The following is a 20,544-nucleotide window of genomic DNA, read 5'->3' as shown; positions in this document are numbered from 1 at the left end:
CCCCCCCCACCGCCTTTTGTGCCCCTGAGTGCTGGGCAGGGCTGGATGGAGGCAGAGCGGCTGCTGTGATCACACCCCGCTCCGGGCTGGCCGGCCCGCCTCTCCCTGCTCATGGAGTGCAGCGGGCGGCTCTCACGGGCGGGAGGGCAGCTCTAATTGGTTTCTCAATGAGAGATAATCACCTCGTCCCAGGAGACGCTCCGGATTAGCACTCAGCCGCTCTCCTCTCCGCGGGTTTCAGACTTCGCCTCCCGCTGCCTGCGCGCCCAGCCCAGCCGGCAGCCCTAGCCCTAGCCACTTCCCTCCCGGACTCACCCCGGCACCATGAGCGAGCTGGAGGGTGACTTCGCCAAGCTGCTGCTGCTGAAGGAGGAGAGGATCCGCGAGCTGGAGCAGCGCCTGTCGGACAAGGACGAGGAGATCCAGGAGCTGAAGCGGCGGCTGCACAAGTGCCAGTCCGTGCTGCCCGTGCCCAGCCCGCACATCGGGCCCCGCACCACGCGGGCGCAGGGCATCTCCGCCGAGCCGCAGACCTACCGCTCCTTCCACGACCTGCGCCAGGCCTTCCGCAAGTTCACCAAGTGCGAGAGGTACGAGCCCGGCGCCCGCGGGCGCAGGTCCTGGCGGGCGGGGCGGCCCGGGGGCCTGGGCCCGGGCCCGGCCTGCTCCGTGCCGGGATGGGATGGGAAGGGGGGGGCGGGCTGGCGGCGGCGGCAGCAGCCCCGGACACCGGAGAAGCCCCATCGATCGGCTCCGGCGGCAGGAAGCGCCGAGCGCATTAGGGGCTTTTAGGCGCGGCGCGCGCTGAGCACAAAGTGCGGGCGGCAGCAGATCCGGCGTCCCAGGAGGCGCCCCCTCCCCTCAGCTGCCCGCGCCCCTGCCCGCGCCCGGGGACAGGACCCGCCCGCGGCAGGAGGGGCGGGGGCAGCGGCCTCGGGACCAGCGGCGGCTCGCAGGCACCTCCCGCCTGCCCGGCCACAGGGCTGGGATGCAGGGTTGGGGTTGCACGACTCCCTCCCCTCTTCTTTAGCACTTGGAGGCTCCCTCCCCTCCCCTCCCCGGGCCGCTTTTAAGAAACGCTCTTCACAAAAGGTTGCTTTGGGAGCAAGCCCGAGCCGTTCATTCAGTGGCTCCTTGGCTGGGTTTCACGGTGGCTTTTTAATTGCTGCCTGAGGACTGGGGTTATTCCTGAGGTGACAGTCCTACTTTCCAGGCTGAACGGGCTCCCAGCCGGCTTGAAAGGGAGCCCTGTGCATCTCCAGTTCACCCTCCCTCGGGCTTGGCCCGGCTTCAAGCGATAAGTGTCAAACGTGGGGCATTTCCAGGTGAAGAGCCTTGCCGAGTCCGAAGTGGCCCCTCGCACTCCTCTGCTGGGCCCTGCAGTGGGACGAGCTGGGGTGAGGAACAGACTCACTATTCATCCCATGAGCTCTGTCCAAGCAGATTTTGCTTGCAATGTGCTTTGCAAGCATGTCCCCACTTCCTCCTCTTTCTGGATTACACTAAGACGGAGGGTAAATTTTTTCCGCTTGGTCTTGGGCCCATGCTTTCCAATGGAACCCATAACATTTATTTTCATCAGGATGACTCACTGTCATGTAAAGCGTTATGGCGAGAATAACATATGGGCACGGCAATGGTTGGAATCCGGGAGTTGAGGGGGATGCTCCAGGACATCTTAAAACTGCAGTGTATATTTAAGAGTAATACCAAAGAGGAATACCTCGTTTTGGTCAGGGAAATGCAGCATATTACCTATGGCTTTTCATTTGGAAAGCAGGTGCTGCTAAAAAGAGGGTGTGCCCTCCAAATTTGTTACATCATAAATGCTTTAGTCTTTTAATCTTGGTCCTGTTATGGATTCCCATGCTAAAAGTTGAAGCAGTTTCTGATGGGTTTATTGGGCCTGTAACAGACGGCTTTATTGCAGACCCAGTTACTCAATAATATAGCCTCAAGCGTTATGTCCATTGACAGCTGTAAAGGCTACAATGTCTGCTTTAATGCCTTCTCTCTTTTTTTAATTGCTACATAACCTGGAGCTTTCCCATTAATTGGGAAATAAATATACTGTAAATGTCGTTTCCATTTAGTAGTTAGACACTGTCTAATAGAAAATTGTTTATAAATATTGTTGCTGAAACTGCATTGCTCCATGTTTAAACCAGTAATAAAATATTCTAGAATCTGAAAACAGTGCTAAAAGATTTCAATGGAAATTTGAACTGTAAACATATATAATTGTTTTACTTGAATGCCTATTTCAGAGGAATGATTTATTTTTGTCAGAGGAACAATTAATATGAAGACCTCCGTAAGTAATTAATTGTATACAACATCACCGAGTACAGTGTGAAAAGGGGATCTAGAACCTCTGCATGTTTCAGGAACATGAGGGTACTACTGAAAATATTACTTAAAAATCCTGCTGATTGACGATTTAGCACTATGGCACTTCGGAAATTTCTCGTATGAATCTGACAGATTGATGGAAATTTGAAGGACAGTCTGAATCTATCATATGAATTGCCCTGTATATCAACCTGCTATTTGATGAATGTGACAGCTATACATTTAGGGTACTTGTGTTTTTGCATGCACATGCGGGAAGGTGAGGGACAGAGAGAGAAAATTAACATATGCTTCAGAAGTGGTGTCCTTTTCCAAAGTTAAAACAAACTCATCCTCTCTTTACAGTGCTGTTTTTAGAAATATAGAGGATGCTTTCTTTCACAAGAGCTATATGTGGCCTTCTGCACTGCATAAATTGCAAATATGTGAAGATCTAGCTTTATTTCAATTGGGTGAATTTATTACATTCATAAAGCAATAATTTTGGGTCATGGGGCACCCTATTCAGATTTATAAGTGTTCCTTCAGAAAGCTTTTTTGGGGCTAGACGTCTTTTTATAAAATGTGACTTAATGTGGCCAAAATCAAGAGCCTGATCTTTTGTTTCTCTTCCACACACTTTCTAAAAAGCACATGATCTTGCTGTATTCTTTGACTTGGCTCTCCCTTTTCATCACCCCCGCCCCCGTTCATATTGTCAGAACTTTTATTCTAAGCCCTCATTGTTATTATTTTACATTAACTTCTGTAATTGCCTCTTCTCTGGCCTCGTACTACATATAGAAAACTGAAACTTGATTATGGTGGCAGGTTGTGATCTCTACTACCGACTGGCTAAGAATTACGCACATCCTATTATATCTGTTACCTTATCTCTTTTGCCTCAAGCTGTCCCACTTATTTTTCTCATCCATCTGTTATGCACTGTCTTGTAGTGTATTTATCTAGTATACCTCATGGTAACGTACTGTTTTATCATGGTTATGTTTTTTGGCAAATGGTTGAAATGAGATGCATATGTGTGGTGTGTGCTTTACCTGTGTAGGCTTGTGAGAGTCCTATTGTTCTCATTGACAGAGTGGCAAGTAAGTATTTCAGCAGTCAGTGTCATTGAAAAGGCTTAAAAAGCTTACAAAGAGAACATGAAAATGACATGGAAATATGTAGGGTTTAAAGTAATAAGTAATAGCGAGACTTAATGGTTCAAGGAAAATTTTATTTTCAGTCATAAGTTACTGCTTTCATATTTGTACCCATTTTATAGGTCTCAGGAGTTTTTGTAGTTTGTCAAGATTTGTCTGCCACTGATGTATCAAAAAGGATATAGTCCTGTGATGCAGCTGGGAAAGATGGTCTCTTTGCTCTTTGGTGTCTCAGAATGTATGTTCCAAAATCTCAGTAGCTTTTTAAATTGCTGTACCAAATAAGTTCATGTTGAATTCATTTTCTGTTGCTCTTTTTTAGTATTATTACTTCCCAAATTATTTCCCTTATTGACCTTTTTTTTTTTGAGAATGATCCCCTTTTGGAGCTCATTCCTGTCAAGTGTTTCTGTCTTATTATAGGAGTTGCACAGGCTCAGAAATTTAGTGGTTCAGATGCCATTTATTTCATGCACATTCTCCTAATCTCTCTCTAATATATTCTGTGTAGTTTTTTCAATTCTTAATGATAGCTACACTGTTTCCATACCATCACTTTGTTCTTAGTGGTGATTGTCACACTTTTATAAAATTGAGAAATATGAGTTTTAATTAATGTTTTGTTCCATGTCATTAATGAAGTTTATTAGATATCAGGAGGCGCTACTTCACAGTCAGGGCGGCTAGGGTCTGGAACCAGCTTCCAAGAGAAGTGGTGCAGACTCCTACCCTGGGGGTGTTTAAGAGGAGGTTAGATGAACATCTTGCTGGGGTCATTTGACCCCAGTATTCTTTCCTGCCATGGCAGGGGGTCGGACTAGATGATCTGCTCAGGTCCCTTCCAACCCTACAAACTATGAAACTATAAACAAAGCTAAGCTGGATTTTGATCCTTACAGCATCTACTGAAAAACTCTTCCCCAATACTTCCAAATTTATGTTTTTATTGCAACCTTCTGCACCCCTCACCACTCCTCCCCTTTGTAGGTTTTCAGACAACTAACATTACTGTTAGCTTGTAAACTAATAATTTCTATAATTCTCTGGAAGGGATATACATTCATATATCAGATATAATCTTCAGTATATATTAATTTTTAAAAAATATTTCTATACCTACTTTTAAGCTTGGTCTTAACTGACTATACCATAGTTCTTTAGAGCTAACACTTCATTTGGAGAATTCAGTACATGTCATTCTTCTAAAATCTGGAGACTACTTCTATATAGTAAAAGCCAATTTAAGCCCAGATTGACAACACTCCAATCTTACATTTTAGAACTGTTTTAATGTAGTACCACTGGAGGTATTTCTATTGACTTTCGTGAGTTTTGGGTTAGGCCCTCAATACTTCTGTTCCCTGAAGGAACACTGAGAATAACTACGATGTATTTACTTTTACTTTATAGCAAACATCTTTACAATCCATACAAACTAATCTAAAATCCTCAAGTGCTAAATGATATTAAACAATGCTGACATTTCAAAAAAGTAGTTAAATCTTTTTTTAATGTGAGCAGCAACAACAAATATTTTATATCTACAAATGGTATTTGGCAGGACATTGAGATTGGTGTCTGTTTTGTTTTGTTTCATGCAGTTTAGGGAAGTTAGTTTTTTGGGTTTTTTTTAAAGATTCAGTTTGAGCTATAGAAAGATGATGATCTGTTTTATTTGCATGCAAGTATTTTTTCTAATCATGTATATGTTAAAGATCTGTACCTTTAAGACAGCAACAAGATTAAGTAGTACTTGTTTTCACATAATAAAAGTTATGTTATGTGCAGATATCCTGGGTGTCTCTTAAGAATATCACTTCAAACTATTACAATCCCTGAATAATATAATGTAATTGTGATGAGGAAAAGGAAGGCATAGTTGTATGTTTCTATAGGTTTGTGGATATTCCGATTTAAAAAAAAAAAATCTTGTGAACTTTACAAATCGTAAACGCTCTTAGAAAGTGGCTTTTACTGTAAGATAGGAGTAGACCAGTGGTTTTCGACCTGTGGTCCATGGGCCCCTGAGGGTCTGCAGACTGCAAAAAATGCCTGATCAACCAAAAGTATGTGAATGCCTACGCTTACAATTCAAGGCGGTCCGCACCTCCATTTGAAATTTCCAAGGTTGAAAACCACTGGAGCAGACCTACAGTATTATGGGTACTGCTGGAAAAATAAGGAATGATTTTCCAACTTGGGTGGCGCTCAGGTGAAGTACCTGAAGATTGGAAGAAGGCCAATGTGCTGCCCATCTTCAAGAAAGGGAGGAAAGTAGATCTGGGGCACTACAGGCCAATCTCCTTGACCTGAATCCTGGAAAGATTTTGGAAAAAAATATCAGAGACTATTATTGACAAATTGGATGATGGCAACATCCTGAGGGACAGTCAGCATGGGTTTCTTGTGGGTAGGTCTTGCCTGACCAATCTCATCTCCTATGACCAGGTGACATCACCTGGACAAGGGAGAAGAGATTGATGTCATATATCTGGACTTTAAAAAAGCTTTTGATTTGATTCCCCATGAGCTCCTCATGGGAAAATTGGTCAACTGCTGCCGTGGCTACATCACAGTCCGATGGCTGGGGAATTGGCTCTGAGGTTGGACCCAGAGAGTGGTAGTTGACAGAAGTGAATCATTATGGTGCTCTTGGTGTCCCCTAAGGCTCTGTACTTGGACCTGTACTTTTTAACATCTTTATTAATGATGTGGACATTGGTGTGAGAAGCGGACTGGCCAAGTTCGCCGATGATGCCAAACTTTGGGGTAAATTGTCCACACCTGAGGATAGGTTGGTCATCCAGGCTGACCATGACAGGCTTAGAAGCTGGGCAGATAAAAACCTGATGACATTAAATACGGAAAAATGCAAGGTACTCCACCTCGGGGGGGACCCGCATCGTGCTTATAGGCTCGGCAGTACTATGCTTACTAGCACCATGGCTGCATGGGACTTGGGGGGTCATGATTTGACCACAAGATGAACATGAGCCACCAATGGGATGTTGCATCTGGTCAAGTGAACAAAACTCTGGCTTGCATCCATAGATGCTTCTCAAGTAAATCTCGGGACATCATCCTCCCTCCGTACTCGGCTTTGGTGAGGCTGTAGATGGTGTACTGCATCCAATTCTGGGCTCCACAATTTAAAAAGGATGTGGAAAAGCTTGAGAGAGTACAGAGGAGAGCCATGCACATGATCAGAGGACAAGAGAACAGGCCTTATGATGAGATGCTGAGAGCTGTGGGACTCTACAGCTTGGAAAAGCGCAGGCTCAGGGGTGACCTGGTGGCTTCCTATAAATATATAAGGGGTATATGTCAGGATCTGGGGGGAATGCCTGTTCAGAGCTCCCCAAAGGGTGACAAGGGCAAACGGTCACAAAGTCCTCCAAGACTGTTTTAGGCTGGACACAAGGAAAAACTTCTTTACTGTCCTAGCCCCCAAGGCCTGGAATAGACTGCCTCCAGATGTGGTGCAAGTACTGACTCTGGACTCTTTTAAGAAATGTTTGGATGTTTATCTTGCTGGGATCTTTTGACCCTAGCTGACTTCCTGCCCCTGGGGCAGGAGGCTGGACTCGATGATCTTCCAAGGTCCCTTCCAGCCCTAATGTCTATGAACTTCTTTTGTAAGTATTGTGAAACTAATTTATTTCTATGATTTCTCTTCTGATTTGTATATTCATTCATGATACCCAAGGAGGACCACCAGCTACTAGCTGAAGCTGAAAAGATCCAGCACTTTGTATATTTGCATCTATATGAAAAATGAAGGAGAAAACAGTTCCCAATTTTTATTTTTTTCTTCTTTGTTATAGCTGTTTATCTAGCAATTAGATAGTACTGTCGTCTGGGCAGTTTGCTTATGCTTGACAGATAGCATACTATTCCTGGTTGCTAAGCAAAACCCTTAGCACTCGGTAACCACTAAAAGTGTCTTTTCATGTACAATACGATCAGGTAGGTCTAAAGATGCTGATAGAGGCCCAGTGGAAGCTCTATAACAATCAGACTGCTGTGAGCTAGGAGTACTTTGCAAATCCAGCTAGGTGCCTATTTGTATTTTTTGGCATCTGGATGCTTTTAAAAATTGGCCCTTATTGTACAAACCATCATCACTGGTAAAAGTCCATGGCCAGATAAGGGCATTTTGTCTGCTTGCAGATTTTAAAAAACAAACAAAAAAGCCCCCACACTTTACCTGAAAAAGGGGTGTATTCCTTCGGCCTGACTCCACAGCATCTTATAGATTGGGTGCTTCAGTGGGACTTTTTGTCATTTTTATCTAAAGCTGATTCAGTCAGCTATTAAATAAACACACCAAAAAAGTCCCACTAAAGTGCCCAATCTATATAGATGTTGGGTGAGCTGGGTCCAACTAATGCGATGCCTCTTCTGGGCATGCACTTGGCTCTGTAAAGGAGCATGCCTAGTTTAAAGTAAAACACTGCTTGCTTTTTTTTTTTTAAGTCTTCAAGCAGCCTACGTTTCTACCAGGAGAATTGCAGCTCTCCTGGTAGAAACCATGAGCGTACAGGCATTCACATATTTTCTCCTGGAACAAAACTGCAAGTTCTGGGAGGAAAATAACCCATCCCCCACCTGGTTGAGTTTGCTCCTGGAAGAAAAAATGTCTGCACGCTTCCCCATTACTTGCCTTCTAGGAACCAAGTGGAATCAATTGGTAGTAAAAGGCTCCTATTCCTTCTGGAGATTCATTTGACTTTGCCTAGAGAATGTGCAAGGGGGAAGCTTCTTTCTTGCCTCCAGCTCATTATTCTGGATGTAACAGTGCATGTACCCTGTCCTGTTACTAGAGAATCAAAGTAAAAGTAAGGAACTAGGGTCTTACACGTTTTAGGTGAGCAGCTGGGAAGCTGAAAGAGGCAGGACTCAGGGATATAAGCCCAGCTCCAAGAACAAAGCTGAGTGCAGTCTGATCTGGACAGAGCTGGAGGCAGGAGTTCCTGGCTAGGAGCTATTACAAGCAGGACTGGGAACTGGATGCTGTGAATAGGCCCAGAAGGTCTATGGTAAGAATAATTACAACAGTTTGGGGTGGGAGCCAGAGAAGACCCAGGGAAAGGCACCTTGGCTGGGGCTAATTGCAAGGGGGCAAGGCTTATTGCAGGAGCAGGATGGGTAGGAATATTGAGATAACAAGGCCAGGTGCATGTCTTGGCCTGGCCCAAACTGTTTTGTTCCAGTGTACTCAGGGAACCAAACTGAGGGAATCCAGCCTGCTCAGCTGCTGAACAGGGCAAGAGACCATGTTGAACCATAGGGGAACTGGGCAAAAGTAGCTCAGAGACGTTCATGTAGAGAGAGACACCTCAAGTTGTTCATCTCCTATAAGACAGAGGGTCTACTTCCTAATATTCATTATCATCAAGTTGTGGGAGGCAAGAGGTGGGGGTGGGCACTTCTTAGTGGAGTGAGAACAAGCCCAAAGAAACTAGACCTATTGCTGCAGGTTATCTGACGACAACAGAGTTGGACTGAGGAGATAGTGTGGCTTCAGATGCAGCAGTCAGAGAATTAATAGGCCTTATAGCATACCACAAAAGCTGGTAGGAACCTCTCTGTCCCAGACCCAGAAGAAGCCTGGAAGGAATTGAGAGGCTTTGTTCTGGAGTGCATGACATGAGAGGACGATCCTGAAGCATTCTTGGAGGCATTTGATGTGCTTCTGGGACAGGTAGTCTGGGAAGAGTGGAGGCAGATACTTCAGCAGCTGCAGGTACACAGAACTGAAATAAAAAAATTCTGGGAAGAGGAATAAGAGAATCGGAGCTACTGGCAGATTCTGATTATTCTCATGCTGAAGTAAGATGGGAGCCTCTGCCTTTTGACTTAAATTTCAAAAGTAGCTCTCATTTAACTTTTGCTTCAAGTTGAGGAAAAGCTAGAGAAAATTGGACGTGTCTGGTACATATCAGCCCTGGACCTCACACTTGTAGGTATATACCTTTAGGGTAAGAATCACAGAAGATGACATCCTTTATCACCCTGTGGTTTTTTTTTTCAAGTTTACCAGAATGCTGCTTGGGCTGCATGGAGCGGTGGCAATGTTCCAACAATTAATAGATAAGATATTGGCACCTCATAAGGGTTATGCGGCAGGATATATTGATGATGTGATCATTTTCTCATGAAGCTAGGAGGAGCATCTAGGGCCACTGAGAGCAGTCCATAATGACTTAAGGAGGGGAGGACTGATGGTGAGCCCCAATAGTTGTGCACTAGGGAAAGATAAGGTCCATTATCTGGTTCCAACTAGGAAAAGGGCAAACAAGACCATTCCTGGCTGAGTCCAGGCCCTGAAGAAGAAACAGCTTCCACAAATCCCTCCTCCCTCCAAAAAAAATTTCAAATATTAGGTCAGAGTCTTTCTGGGGTTGGCCAGTTAGTACTGAAAACTTATACCCCAGTTTTTGAGGATCACAGCACCCCTTTTTAAGCTGACCAATACTGTCACACCCACAAAGATATGTCAGGCAACCAAGACCAGGAAGACTTTCTGAGCAGTAGAAGAGGCCTTGTTTGCAACCAGTAGTTCACATACTATACTTCAATAAACCATTCCTGGAGATGTGCTGTCACAATAAGAGGATGTATATATATTAGTAGCATATATCAGCAGAAAGCTATATGGACCCAAACATGCCTATGTCACTGTTGAAAAATAGTGGGCCAAACAGGCCCTATGTTTTACTACCCTTTGGTACGGCAGTTTAAAATCATCATGGACAGTGCATCCGTAAGATGGCAACAACATATGAAATCTAACAACAGATTAAGACCAGCCCACAGAACTAAAGAGCGGAGAAATGAGTCCCAATTACTTTTTTTTTCTTTATTTTTATAGCATTGTAATGGCTATCTAGCCAGAAACTAGGTGGTATGGTTGTCTGGGTGGTCCGCTAATGCTTGACAGATTGCATAGTATCATCGATGCAAGGAGAAGGGAAGTGGCTTTGCCCTGCTGCTCCAGTCCTCCTGGGAATGGGTGGACTGGAAGAGCTGCTCTTTTCCATGCCTTCCTCTGACTGGGTTAACCCTGGTTTTGAGAAGGTGTGAGAGAAGGGGATGGTTGTATATTGGATGCCTGTATTTCTCCCATTGCTAGAAATGAATGCCTGTATGTAGCCTATATGTTCTGTATAAACCTGCCACTAGTTCCTCCAAACATATTTGATGGTTATTGTATTTTTTTCTAAACTAATTTTAGATTTTAATTAAAGTTTAATTTTAGCCTAATGCTGTAATACAGTTTTTGACAAAGTTGGTATTACTTTTGCCCATAGGGCACTATAGCAATTAAATTGCTAAGTTTAGAAAATGCTGAATAATACTGAAGTGCTTGATAAAAGTGGTAACGTACAAACGCTGATTATAAAATAGACCTTTGATTTTAAATCAGTTTCCTAAAACATATATAATTTAGATACTGTACAGCAGTTGCTTTGGAAATTGCCTAAATTCTATTAGTATCACTTCAATCTAGGGAATACTGTCAACACAGAGATAGCGTTATCTAAAGCAAAGCTAGCAAGTTTTAAGACATGGATATCAGTTTTATGTTACCATGCTCTCAACAGATCAGCAGAGTAGAAATGGCCCGTTCTCTGCTATTTGTACTTCAGTGTAATTTTGGTGCAAAGTTGATCCCAAATACTTTTTTTTTTTTTTTTAAAGTATAATTTTATTCTTTCATGTTATTTTCAGAAAGGAAAATAATAGTATTTACCACAAGATGGCAGTGGGAGTTAACGTTTAACACAAAATTTGGGGGTGTACTTTGGTTTAAATAAAAAAAATTCTACTTTTGTTTGTTGTGCAACTTCTTATTGTCCTGATGCACATGCTTAGCTCAGTTTTCTTGAATCAATAAACAAGATGAATCCTTAATTTAAAAATGTTTATAGTTATCTAGACTTAACATACTAGATAATGAATGTGTGTAAAGACAACATTGTATTAATTGTGTTCAGATATTGCTAGATTCTGATATACAGCTGTATTAAAAGGGATCTGGATGCCATGTATGACATATCTATTAAAATGCTTTAGTTTGATGTGGGGAAATGATAATTGCAGCATGTGTTGTTGGTTAATTTTGCACCATTGCATATCTGAAATAAGGTAAGGCTCTTGTAGTATCTAAGAAACCAATTGCCATTAAGGTCTGACATTAAAAACAGCCCTAAATAAGGAGTGGTGGTGTATATACTGCACCTGTCTATGGGTCAGTCCAGAAAAATACACTTCCAAATTGTTATTGTTTTCCTGTTTCTAGCTGCCAAAGACTAGGTATTTACTGTTAACGATAAACTAGTATCCCTCACGATGGGTACTGCCTCCAATTGGAGCTGACTTCTGCCAATTTCAAACCGTTCTTAACCTGTTTCCTGCCAACTTTTTCTAGGAATGACTAACTAGCTCAATTGCCTCGCATGCTCCTACATATCTGGTCTTAGGAACCTACCAAACAGGGTTTATATTCTCTCACACAGGTGCATCAACGTCTAACGTTGATTTATTTTTCCACCCTCAGTTAAGGCAAAAAGAATTTCATTTCTCATACATAAGTTACTGTGGTGGACACTGAGTTCTTATCAATTAAATATGACTTTATAATTGGCTGAATCAATATTTTCTTGGGAGATACTTTTCAACCTTTATGTAAACAAATAACAGAAATCACCTGTTCATTTATTTATTTAACCATAACTGGCTATAATTTCATGAACCCCAAAAGAGCAGGAAATGAAATAAGCTGTTCTGATACCATGTTTTGTATTTTAAAAATTTGATAAGAGACTTATGACTAGCGCAGGCAAAGCAATACAAATGTTTCATCCTAGCATAATTTTAAAACTAATGCAAGGAAAGGGGATACAGAAGTAGAATTTCACTAACTCATAAACAGAATACTGTGGCACAGATGTGAGTAAAAACAGAACAATTTCTCTAGTACAATAAAAACTTGCTGCTTTTCATCAGTTTTTTTTTTTTACTTTTTTGTAGTGATTTTTTTTTTAAAAAAATTTTTGTATTGGATAATTTCATTTGGATTTAAATCTACATTAACATCAAAATCACTTTAAAATATGTAAATATGTATTCATTTTTTTTCAATACAATTATTTTAGCTTCTCTTTTGACAGTAGAGAAGCTTTACTAAAGGTCTTGTGACTTCCCATATCTGGCATTTTGCCCCAAATGGGACGGGTGTCAAAATGGGCTGACTTCAGCACATACTTGTTCAACCGCAATATGTAAAAGAGATTTATAATATATGTAGTTGACTGGGATAGATAACTAAAGACCACCTAGCTTAGCTGTCACAATACACTTTTAAAGAAAGATTGTTGTAAAAGTATAGATTAAAAAGAAAATCTCCCTGTTTACTCATCTGCAGAACACTATGTAGTACCATCTGTTTTGATCTCTTGTGACAGCCCATACTTTGAATACTTAGTCCATGGATGACTGACATTAAATTCTTAAGGGTTTTATTAGGATCTACTGTGTCAATGTACATAGGGAGCCTTTAATCCATGGATCCTTTCATACAAAGTAACAGTGCATTCTAAAAGCTCGATTACTCTTATTGCTTCATTAGAAGCTCTAATATGTTGCAGGCCCAAGGAGAGAATTTATTACAAGAAAATTTAATCTCGTTTCCCTACTGTAACTTTAAAATTTATAGGAAACATTCTAAAATAATGACTAAATCATAAAACCTAACCCTGCAATGCTTTCTTATATGGCTATGCCTTTCTCAGGCAAGTAATTCTTTGGAATACTATTGTATAGCAGCCTGTAATCTCAGGTTGCTTAATTCTACACAATGTTATGTAAAGTCGAAAAGTAAGCAAAAGATGGAGGCAGACAGTGATTTTTATTTTTTTTTTAAATTTAAAAGAGCTGTGAGAGTCTTAAAGACCCCTGTTTAGAGTCACAGGTTGGCATAATAAACTGAAAGATTATATGGTTTAGAAACAGGAGGAAATGTTTATTGTTATAAAATCACTCAAATGTGTTTTGACTGATTTAAATTTTTAAAGGGATGGAGTCACTACCACCCTTTTTGATATAACTGATCTGTGCATCTTTGAAGTAACAGGGGAAGGAGTGGACTGAGCTTCACTATAATGGCTACCCAGCCCTACTTTTTCCTGGGGCCTTACCCTGACACAGTTAGGTTTTGTTCTGTTCTGACAGGGATTTTACCAGGCTAGGTCACAAAGAGGGAATTGGATGACGTCACCCTATTCAGAATTCGGCTGAAATTTAGGACAGTATTTGGGATGTGGACTGTAGGTTCCAGGAGTCTTTCCCCCTGCTTGTCACTTTTCTTCCACATCTTATTTCTGTTCTTTCCTGTCTCCTTTCTCTGACAAGAGTCCAGCTTAGCTGAACAGGACAACTGCACATTGTAATGCTGCTGTGATTGAAAGGCAAGCTAAAAGCAAGCCTTAACCAGCCTGATATTGGTAAGCTTGCCAGGTCTGGGAGCTGCTGAATGCTGGGATCATGTTTCCCCAGCAGTGAGAATGCAAGCAAGAGTCATCACCAGAGACAGAAAATGTAGCTTCTATCTCCGCTATTCTTTCTTTTTGCCTTTTTCTGTTTTTTTCTTGCTTAAAAAGGACTAGAGTGCTAGTTCAGCTGCAGGAGCAACAGCTTCAACCTATTTTTTTCCAATCTTTTTCTCTTTCCTTCTGCCAAAAAGGCAGGTCATTTCCCCTTTATACTGGATAAGAGGCTGTCAAATATACATGGAAAAGAAGGGGTATTATTAAAAATGAAAGCTTTACTTAACACACTACTTTTCAAACATTTTATTATTGAAATCATCATTAAAAAGTCTTTTTACAGTGGGAGTAAATTAGTGATAACTTGGTGTGAAATCCCAAACCCCACACTCTTACTGTTGTAACAGTGAAGGAGAGCGTTGTTAACTTACCTCTTGTGTACAAGACACCTTCTTATTTGCAAAGAGTTTAAAGGCCTACATATATGAGCAATAATTACAGAACTGGGCCCATAGAAATTGGAAATGGGGGAGAGGAAGAGAACCTGTTCAGCCTTCTGCTTATATAGAATTGTGCACAGTAACACATTCTTAAATGATTTGTTCTGTCTGCTTTTAAGTGACTCAAGTGATAAGGCTTTTACTGATCCCCTTGGGAGACAAAACCACAACCACAGTTGAGAGATTACAGTATAATACAACTTTAGGCTAGAGTGAATTTTCACGGTTTGGTTATGAATCTCTGAAAATATGATTATCTAAACCCTAAAACTTACAATGGTGATTCCAGGCAATGTTATGATACACTACTATCTCTCAAATAAATCTTTGATGTGAACTCTCTACCTTCCTCCTCTTATTTTACTTAAAAAAAAAAAAAAAAAAATCTCTAGCAAATGTGGGATGCTATTTCTAACAATAGCATTTGGATATCATAGATGTGTGCTGTAGAGCTGAAAAGAAAGGGAAGGAAAAGTCACATTGCAACTGCTCTTTAATTTTAAGAGCAAGGCATGGACAGACCTATACAATACTGTAAACTTCTCAGCTGTAGGAGGTTTCTCTTTGGCTTGTTTTTTGGCACAGTGTGTAGTTTTCATGAGAGCTTGGACTTATTATCCAAAAGGTAACATTATTAAAAAAAAAACCCTCAGGGCAATAAAGTATATAAAATAAAATGATATTGAAATGACTAAAATAACACAGTAAGTCCCTCTTTGCAGCCTAAATAATGAGACCTAGAAAAAACCTCCCAGGATACCCACTGCAACTGGAAATTGAACTTCTGGAGAATTCTTGTACAGTTTGGCAAGTGGGTTCTTCAAGAGCATTATACTGCTTATTGACCTTGTTGAAAAGTGAATTTGAGGGGGGAGGTTGTTTCAGCCTTTTAAATTTTCCATGAATTTTTTTTAAATACAAATCTATTTATTCCTTTAGTAATTAAAGTAGGTACATAGCAGAAGCAGCATCTATAGAGATTATAATAATAAAAAAGTAAATAAAAATAATTAATTGAATTCAAAATTTGTATGTGTTTTAGCAGGAGAAGTTACTATTTTGTTATTCCAAGATACTGTCCCTTGTATAGCTAACAATGCAATAGTACCATTCTGGATGTTTTTGCATTTTGGGTAAAATTCAATTTTTTATGCATGTCAAGCAAATATCTTGGCTTGTGCAGGATACAGCATTAGGGTGTGCATTCTGGGGCCAGTTTTGGGGCTCCTGCAGAAAGGATGTAGTAGACAAATTGGAAGACAGTCCAGCGAAGGCCAGCAAGACTGGTGAGAGGGCTGGGGAGCATGACATCTGAGGAGAGGCTGAGGAAACAGCTTATTTAGTTTGGAGAAGACTGAGAGGGGATTTAAAATATGTTCAACTGCTTAAAGGGTGGGTCTAAAGAGCTGGACTGATCTCTGTGGAGGCAGATAAGAGAACAAGGAGCAATGAGTTTGAGTTGCAGCAAGGGAAGTTTAGGTTAGATATTAGGAAGAATGTTCTCACTAGGGCTAGGAGCAGACATTCAAAAAGCCTGAGCCTGAATTGATTCACACCTTTTTGCAAGTGGATAGACATTTGGCACATGCTTGCGGTGGCTCAAGCCAGAAGCCCAGGACTGCAAGAGCAGCCCTCCCTTCCACAGGGAAGCTGAGCTGAGGATGGGAGTGTGGCCAGGCCCTGGTAGGCTCCCCCCAGTGGCATCCTGATAGTTGGGAACAGTCTGGGCTCACAGGGCTACCTGGACCCAGAGGGGAACTCTTCCCCCTTCTCCCTCTTCCCCACCACTGCAGGGCTGGGGGTCCCTGTTCAGTGCTCAGGGGACTCTTCTCCTTCCTCCTTCTGCCCCTGCAGTGGTGGAGAGGAGAATTCTGTCAGCCTGCTGCGATAGAGGCAGCCAGCACCGCGCTGGGGGCGAGCAGTACAGCCTGCCCAGCTGCTTCTGTCCCCGGGGCTCCATGCCATGCCTGCAGCTCTGTAGTCATATGAGGAAGCCCCAGCTGGACTCTGTGGGTAAGAAGTGGGCAGAGTTCCCTCCGCTCCCAGCAGAGTGTGGGACCTGCACAGCAGGGAGTGGGGGAAGCAGTTGGCTCTATTGTGGGGCTTCCCCTGCTGAAGGCTCAGGGAACAGAGCCATGGGGTTAAGTCAGGTTCCACTCTCTCCCCTTGTGCAGTGCTGGTCAGAGCACCCTGACATCCCTGCCTGCTGCTGCTGGTAGCCAGCGGGGGCTGCATGCTATGGCAGTAGTGTGTGGGGAGTCCCTATGGCCCCCACACTCCCCTATGCCCCACACACTTGCACCTTGCCCAGCTGAGCTCCATGCTCCTGTGGGAGGAGAAGGAGAAGAAGGGGAAAGAGTTCCCCCCATGAGGCAGGTAGGAGAAGAGTCCCCCCCATAAGGCTAGGCAGTATCCCATAGATTGCCCCCCCCCAGTAAAGGGGGAGAAGCAAAGGGAAGAGTCCTGCTCTGGGACCAGGCAGCGTCACAGAGCCCCCCTCCCCACTGCACCACAAGGAAGGGGAGAGGAGGAGGGGGAAGAGTTCCCCCTACCCCAGCCTACAACAAAGCTCCCCTCCCCACCCTGCAGGACAACCTACTCATCAGGGTCCCCTTAAAGTGAAGGGGGCAGGGAGAAGAGTTAATTCCTCCCTCCCTCCCTTCTCTGCAGCCAGGAACTGCCAGCTCCAGAGGGCCACCACTGCATCCCCCTCTCCTCTGCTCCCCGGCAAACAGGCTCACCAGAAGAGGGGAAGGAGCGAAGAATTAACCCCCTCCCTGCCCACTTCCCCTTACTGGGGCCATGCTGGTCAGTGTCTCTGCTAGGGCTGGTCCCTGCTCTGGCTAGAGAGCAGAAGGGCAGGATCAGCCCTGCTGCTGGAGCAGGGAGTCTTGCCCAGCCCAGAGAGCATGCTGAGATGCTGGGAGCTACCCCCCCACCCCTCCCTGCACCCCTTTTCCCTGCCCTGGCTGAGTAGCATTTTCCCCAGCCCCAATCCCTCTCTGGGGGGCATTGATCTGCCTGCCCCATGCCTCTTTTCTCCCCCCACCCCCACCACAACAGACTTACCAGCTGGACACAGCTGTGTCAAGTGCCATAAAGGAACCAATCCCCCTTTTATTACTTTCTTACGGGGAAATTGGTTCAGACTTATGATGTTTTGACTTGAGACACGGTTTTCAGTAATCAGTTGTGTCATAAGTTTGAGGACTGCCTGTATTGGTTGCAGAGGTGGATTCAGGACAGTGTGGGGATCATGAATTTGCACACCTCTGATTCCTGCTCTATCCAGACTTTAAACCCAGTGGCCTGAAAGTGGCATTGGCATTTCTGTTCAAGCAGTGCTGAGATACTCAATTGATTTTTACGGTTCATTATTATCTCCCTGATGCCTGCAAATCTTTCTCTATTCCACAGGTGTTAACAACCCTCTCTTCTTTTTAATGTTCTTGATGTTCCATGAGTCAACTCTCCTCTCTTCTGCAGTTTCGCTGCCTGTCGGCCATTTGTGATAATGTGTCTCATTTCAGAGCTCTGCAGAGTTGTTTCAGCTCAGAACCTTAATACAAGTGTGGTAATATTAACTCAAGTGTGGTGGCAACTATTGATCCACCTTGATCATGGTGTATGCATGAGGGCCACCTAGACCTTTGATGCATATATGCCTAGGTAGAAACTTTTTTTTGGAAGAATGGAGGTTGCCCAGACCTGCCATCCTCCCTTTAGGCCACATAGACAAAATCCAAAGACCAGATGTTTGGTGCCTCTATGGCTGTAGTTGTATAAGTGTCTGAGAATCAAACCCAGGTCTCCTGTGTGGTAGACAAGGATTCTACGAATGAACCACAGTGGACTCCTCAACGCAAGTGTAGAAATGACCAACAGTGAAGAATTGGAGGTAATATCAAGAAGCTGTGTTTTGTTTTATTAATCTGAATAAGAGATATACATTTAACTATAATGACTACAGGACTAATGACATAATACCTTCTGACTATTTTGACCATACTTTGCCTAGTTGTGTCTTTTTTTTCCATACTTTAAAAATAATCTAGTAAATTAGTGCATGTTTCAATAGTAATATCTGTTTTGCTTTGATCCTAAATTGAGTAATATAGTGCTAGCCGCTAGCATATTAGTAAAGCATCTAGCTTCTCTTTAACTGGAGCAAAATAAATGCTGTGTTATATGTGATGATATGTCACGCCATGTGAAACCCCTCCCCCCTTTTAAAATCCTAGATCCACTTATGACTTGTTGGATTCCTAAAGAACATCTATCAGAGGTTAGAGTTGTCTTACTGGATTTAATACCTGGATGCAGAAGTTAAATGGCATGGGGAAATGAAATTTGCCCTTTCCTGCATCATAAAATATTTTTGAGACAGTTCTATAGTGGTTTTCTTTTGCTGTCAGTTCAAGTGGACATTATTCTGTTATCAGAGACACAGGTACCATGTAAATTGTCATCTTTAGGAGTTGTGACTGAATATGTCGGAGTGAAACTAAAACAAAAAATATTTGTACATTCATTTCCACTAGTCCTTGAAAGCTATAATTTGAACACTTGAGCTAATATTACTTGTATTTTGTCTAGAAGATATGCTATTTGCCACTAATAATGTGTTAAGCAACCTTTTTAGATTCAAGGCCCACACTTAACTAACTTTTAAAATTTTTGACTGTGAAAAAATAGAACAATTTTTCTGTTGCAAAGAACTCAGACCACAAGAGGTCAGAATGTTTTTGACACTGTAGATTCATATTTGAAATCTCTAGGTTTATCTTCTGAATTGTGTGTAATTGTTTGCAAACCTAACAGTGCTAATAGTGTGGCACCCTTAAAAGCATCTCAGGGTACCCTTGGGTGCTACAGCACCCTAATTGAGACTCACTGTTCCAATGTGATAATTTGACCAAAGCCATTAAGAAAATGATGCAGAGGTCCTAGGGGTTCCTGTGCTATGATGAAGACTGATATGCATTTGGAGTATACATCTTGAAAGTGAGCTAGTAAGTTAAAGAAGTTGTGTTTTTTCCTTTTCTTTGCAGACTACTTCGTTGTATGTGATTAAATCCATAAAGAAAAAAATCCATGCTGCAAAATTCTTCTAACCCTCAAAAGAAACCGATTTTGAATGGAATGCAGGGCAATCCATAATTGCTTCCAGGATGTCCTATTGATTTTTTTACAGTATGTTTAGTGATATTTTCTGTTCTAAGGATCCTTTTGCAAACCAAGGAAAAATGCACATTAGCTAAAGAACACTTTTTTGTGATGCTTTCATGTGCATTAAAATAGGCTAATGTGCATTATAGTGCACGTGTAGATGTGCCCTAAGTTTCAAATGAATCAAATCAGACTTGCAGTTGATAAAATGGTTTTGTTGTAACCAAAATTAGCTAATTTTTATTGGTGTTAGGTCAAATGAATACATTTATTTGAATACATTATTTCCTTTTTTAGGTCTGACTTCATAATAAATCTACTAATCAGTTAATTTTGTGGCAGCTGAAATGATGAAATACCATTTATTTTGATCTGAATTGAGCTAGAACAAGAAATGATTTGTGTATCATGTAAACAACATTTAAAAGTCAGTTGATAACATCCCTGAGAAAGTGAGGACTTTAAAGGGCATATAAAGATACAGGATGTGTTTCTTTGGTTGATATAGCATATTTGCTTTATCTGAGGAGGCATTATATAAGACTGTCTACAACACTTCAGTGGTTAGTCATGCCAATTTTGTCTAAGAAAAGCATGGTAAACGTTTAATTGTATATACTGTAAGACCACGGGAGCACATGTAAAAGTGCCCCTAGGTACTAAATTATTGTGCATTAGGTTGTGCTTTTATAAATAAGAAAGTTGTGGTACTTAAATGATTATACTAATTGGAGTGTTCGTTTCATGTTAATTTGTTTAAAGCAGCTTTTATTATTGCTACTGTATTAGTACAGCACCAGATGCACATGGAACTTCATAACCCAACATCTG

General features: G+C 42.1%; 1 protein-coding gene across 2 annotated transcripts in view; it reads left to right on the top strand.

The window, feature by feature from the left end:
• Window positions 1-316: 316 nt before the first annotated feature.
• The window catches only part of PRKG1 (protein kinase cGMP-dependent 1), a 1,074,795-nt gene continuing 1,054,567 nt past the window's right edge, over window positions 317-20,544 (top strand). Inside the window, exon 1 of one of the 2 annotated variants that reach the window (XM_090058529.1) lies at window positions 317-590. In XM_090058529.1, the coding sequence (XP_089914655.1) occupies window positions 325-590 (266 nt within the window). In that variant the 5' untranslated portion in view covers window positions 317-324. The remainder of the gene's footprint in view (window positions 591-20,544) is intronic. The other variant, XM_090058532.1, reaches the window with a different exon arrangement.

Source organism: Crocodylus siamensis, chromosome 7 (genome assembly GCF_052110815.1).
Source record: "Crocodylus siamensis isolate JL-2025a chromosome 7, ASM5211081v1, whole genome shotgun sequence".
Taxonomy (NCBI): domain Eukaryota; kingdom Metazoa; phylum Chordata; order Crocodylia; family Crocodylidae; genus Crocodylus; species Crocodylus siamensis.
Note: the sequence above shows the minus strand (reverse complement) of the source record. Positions and strands in the feature narration are given on the sequence as shown.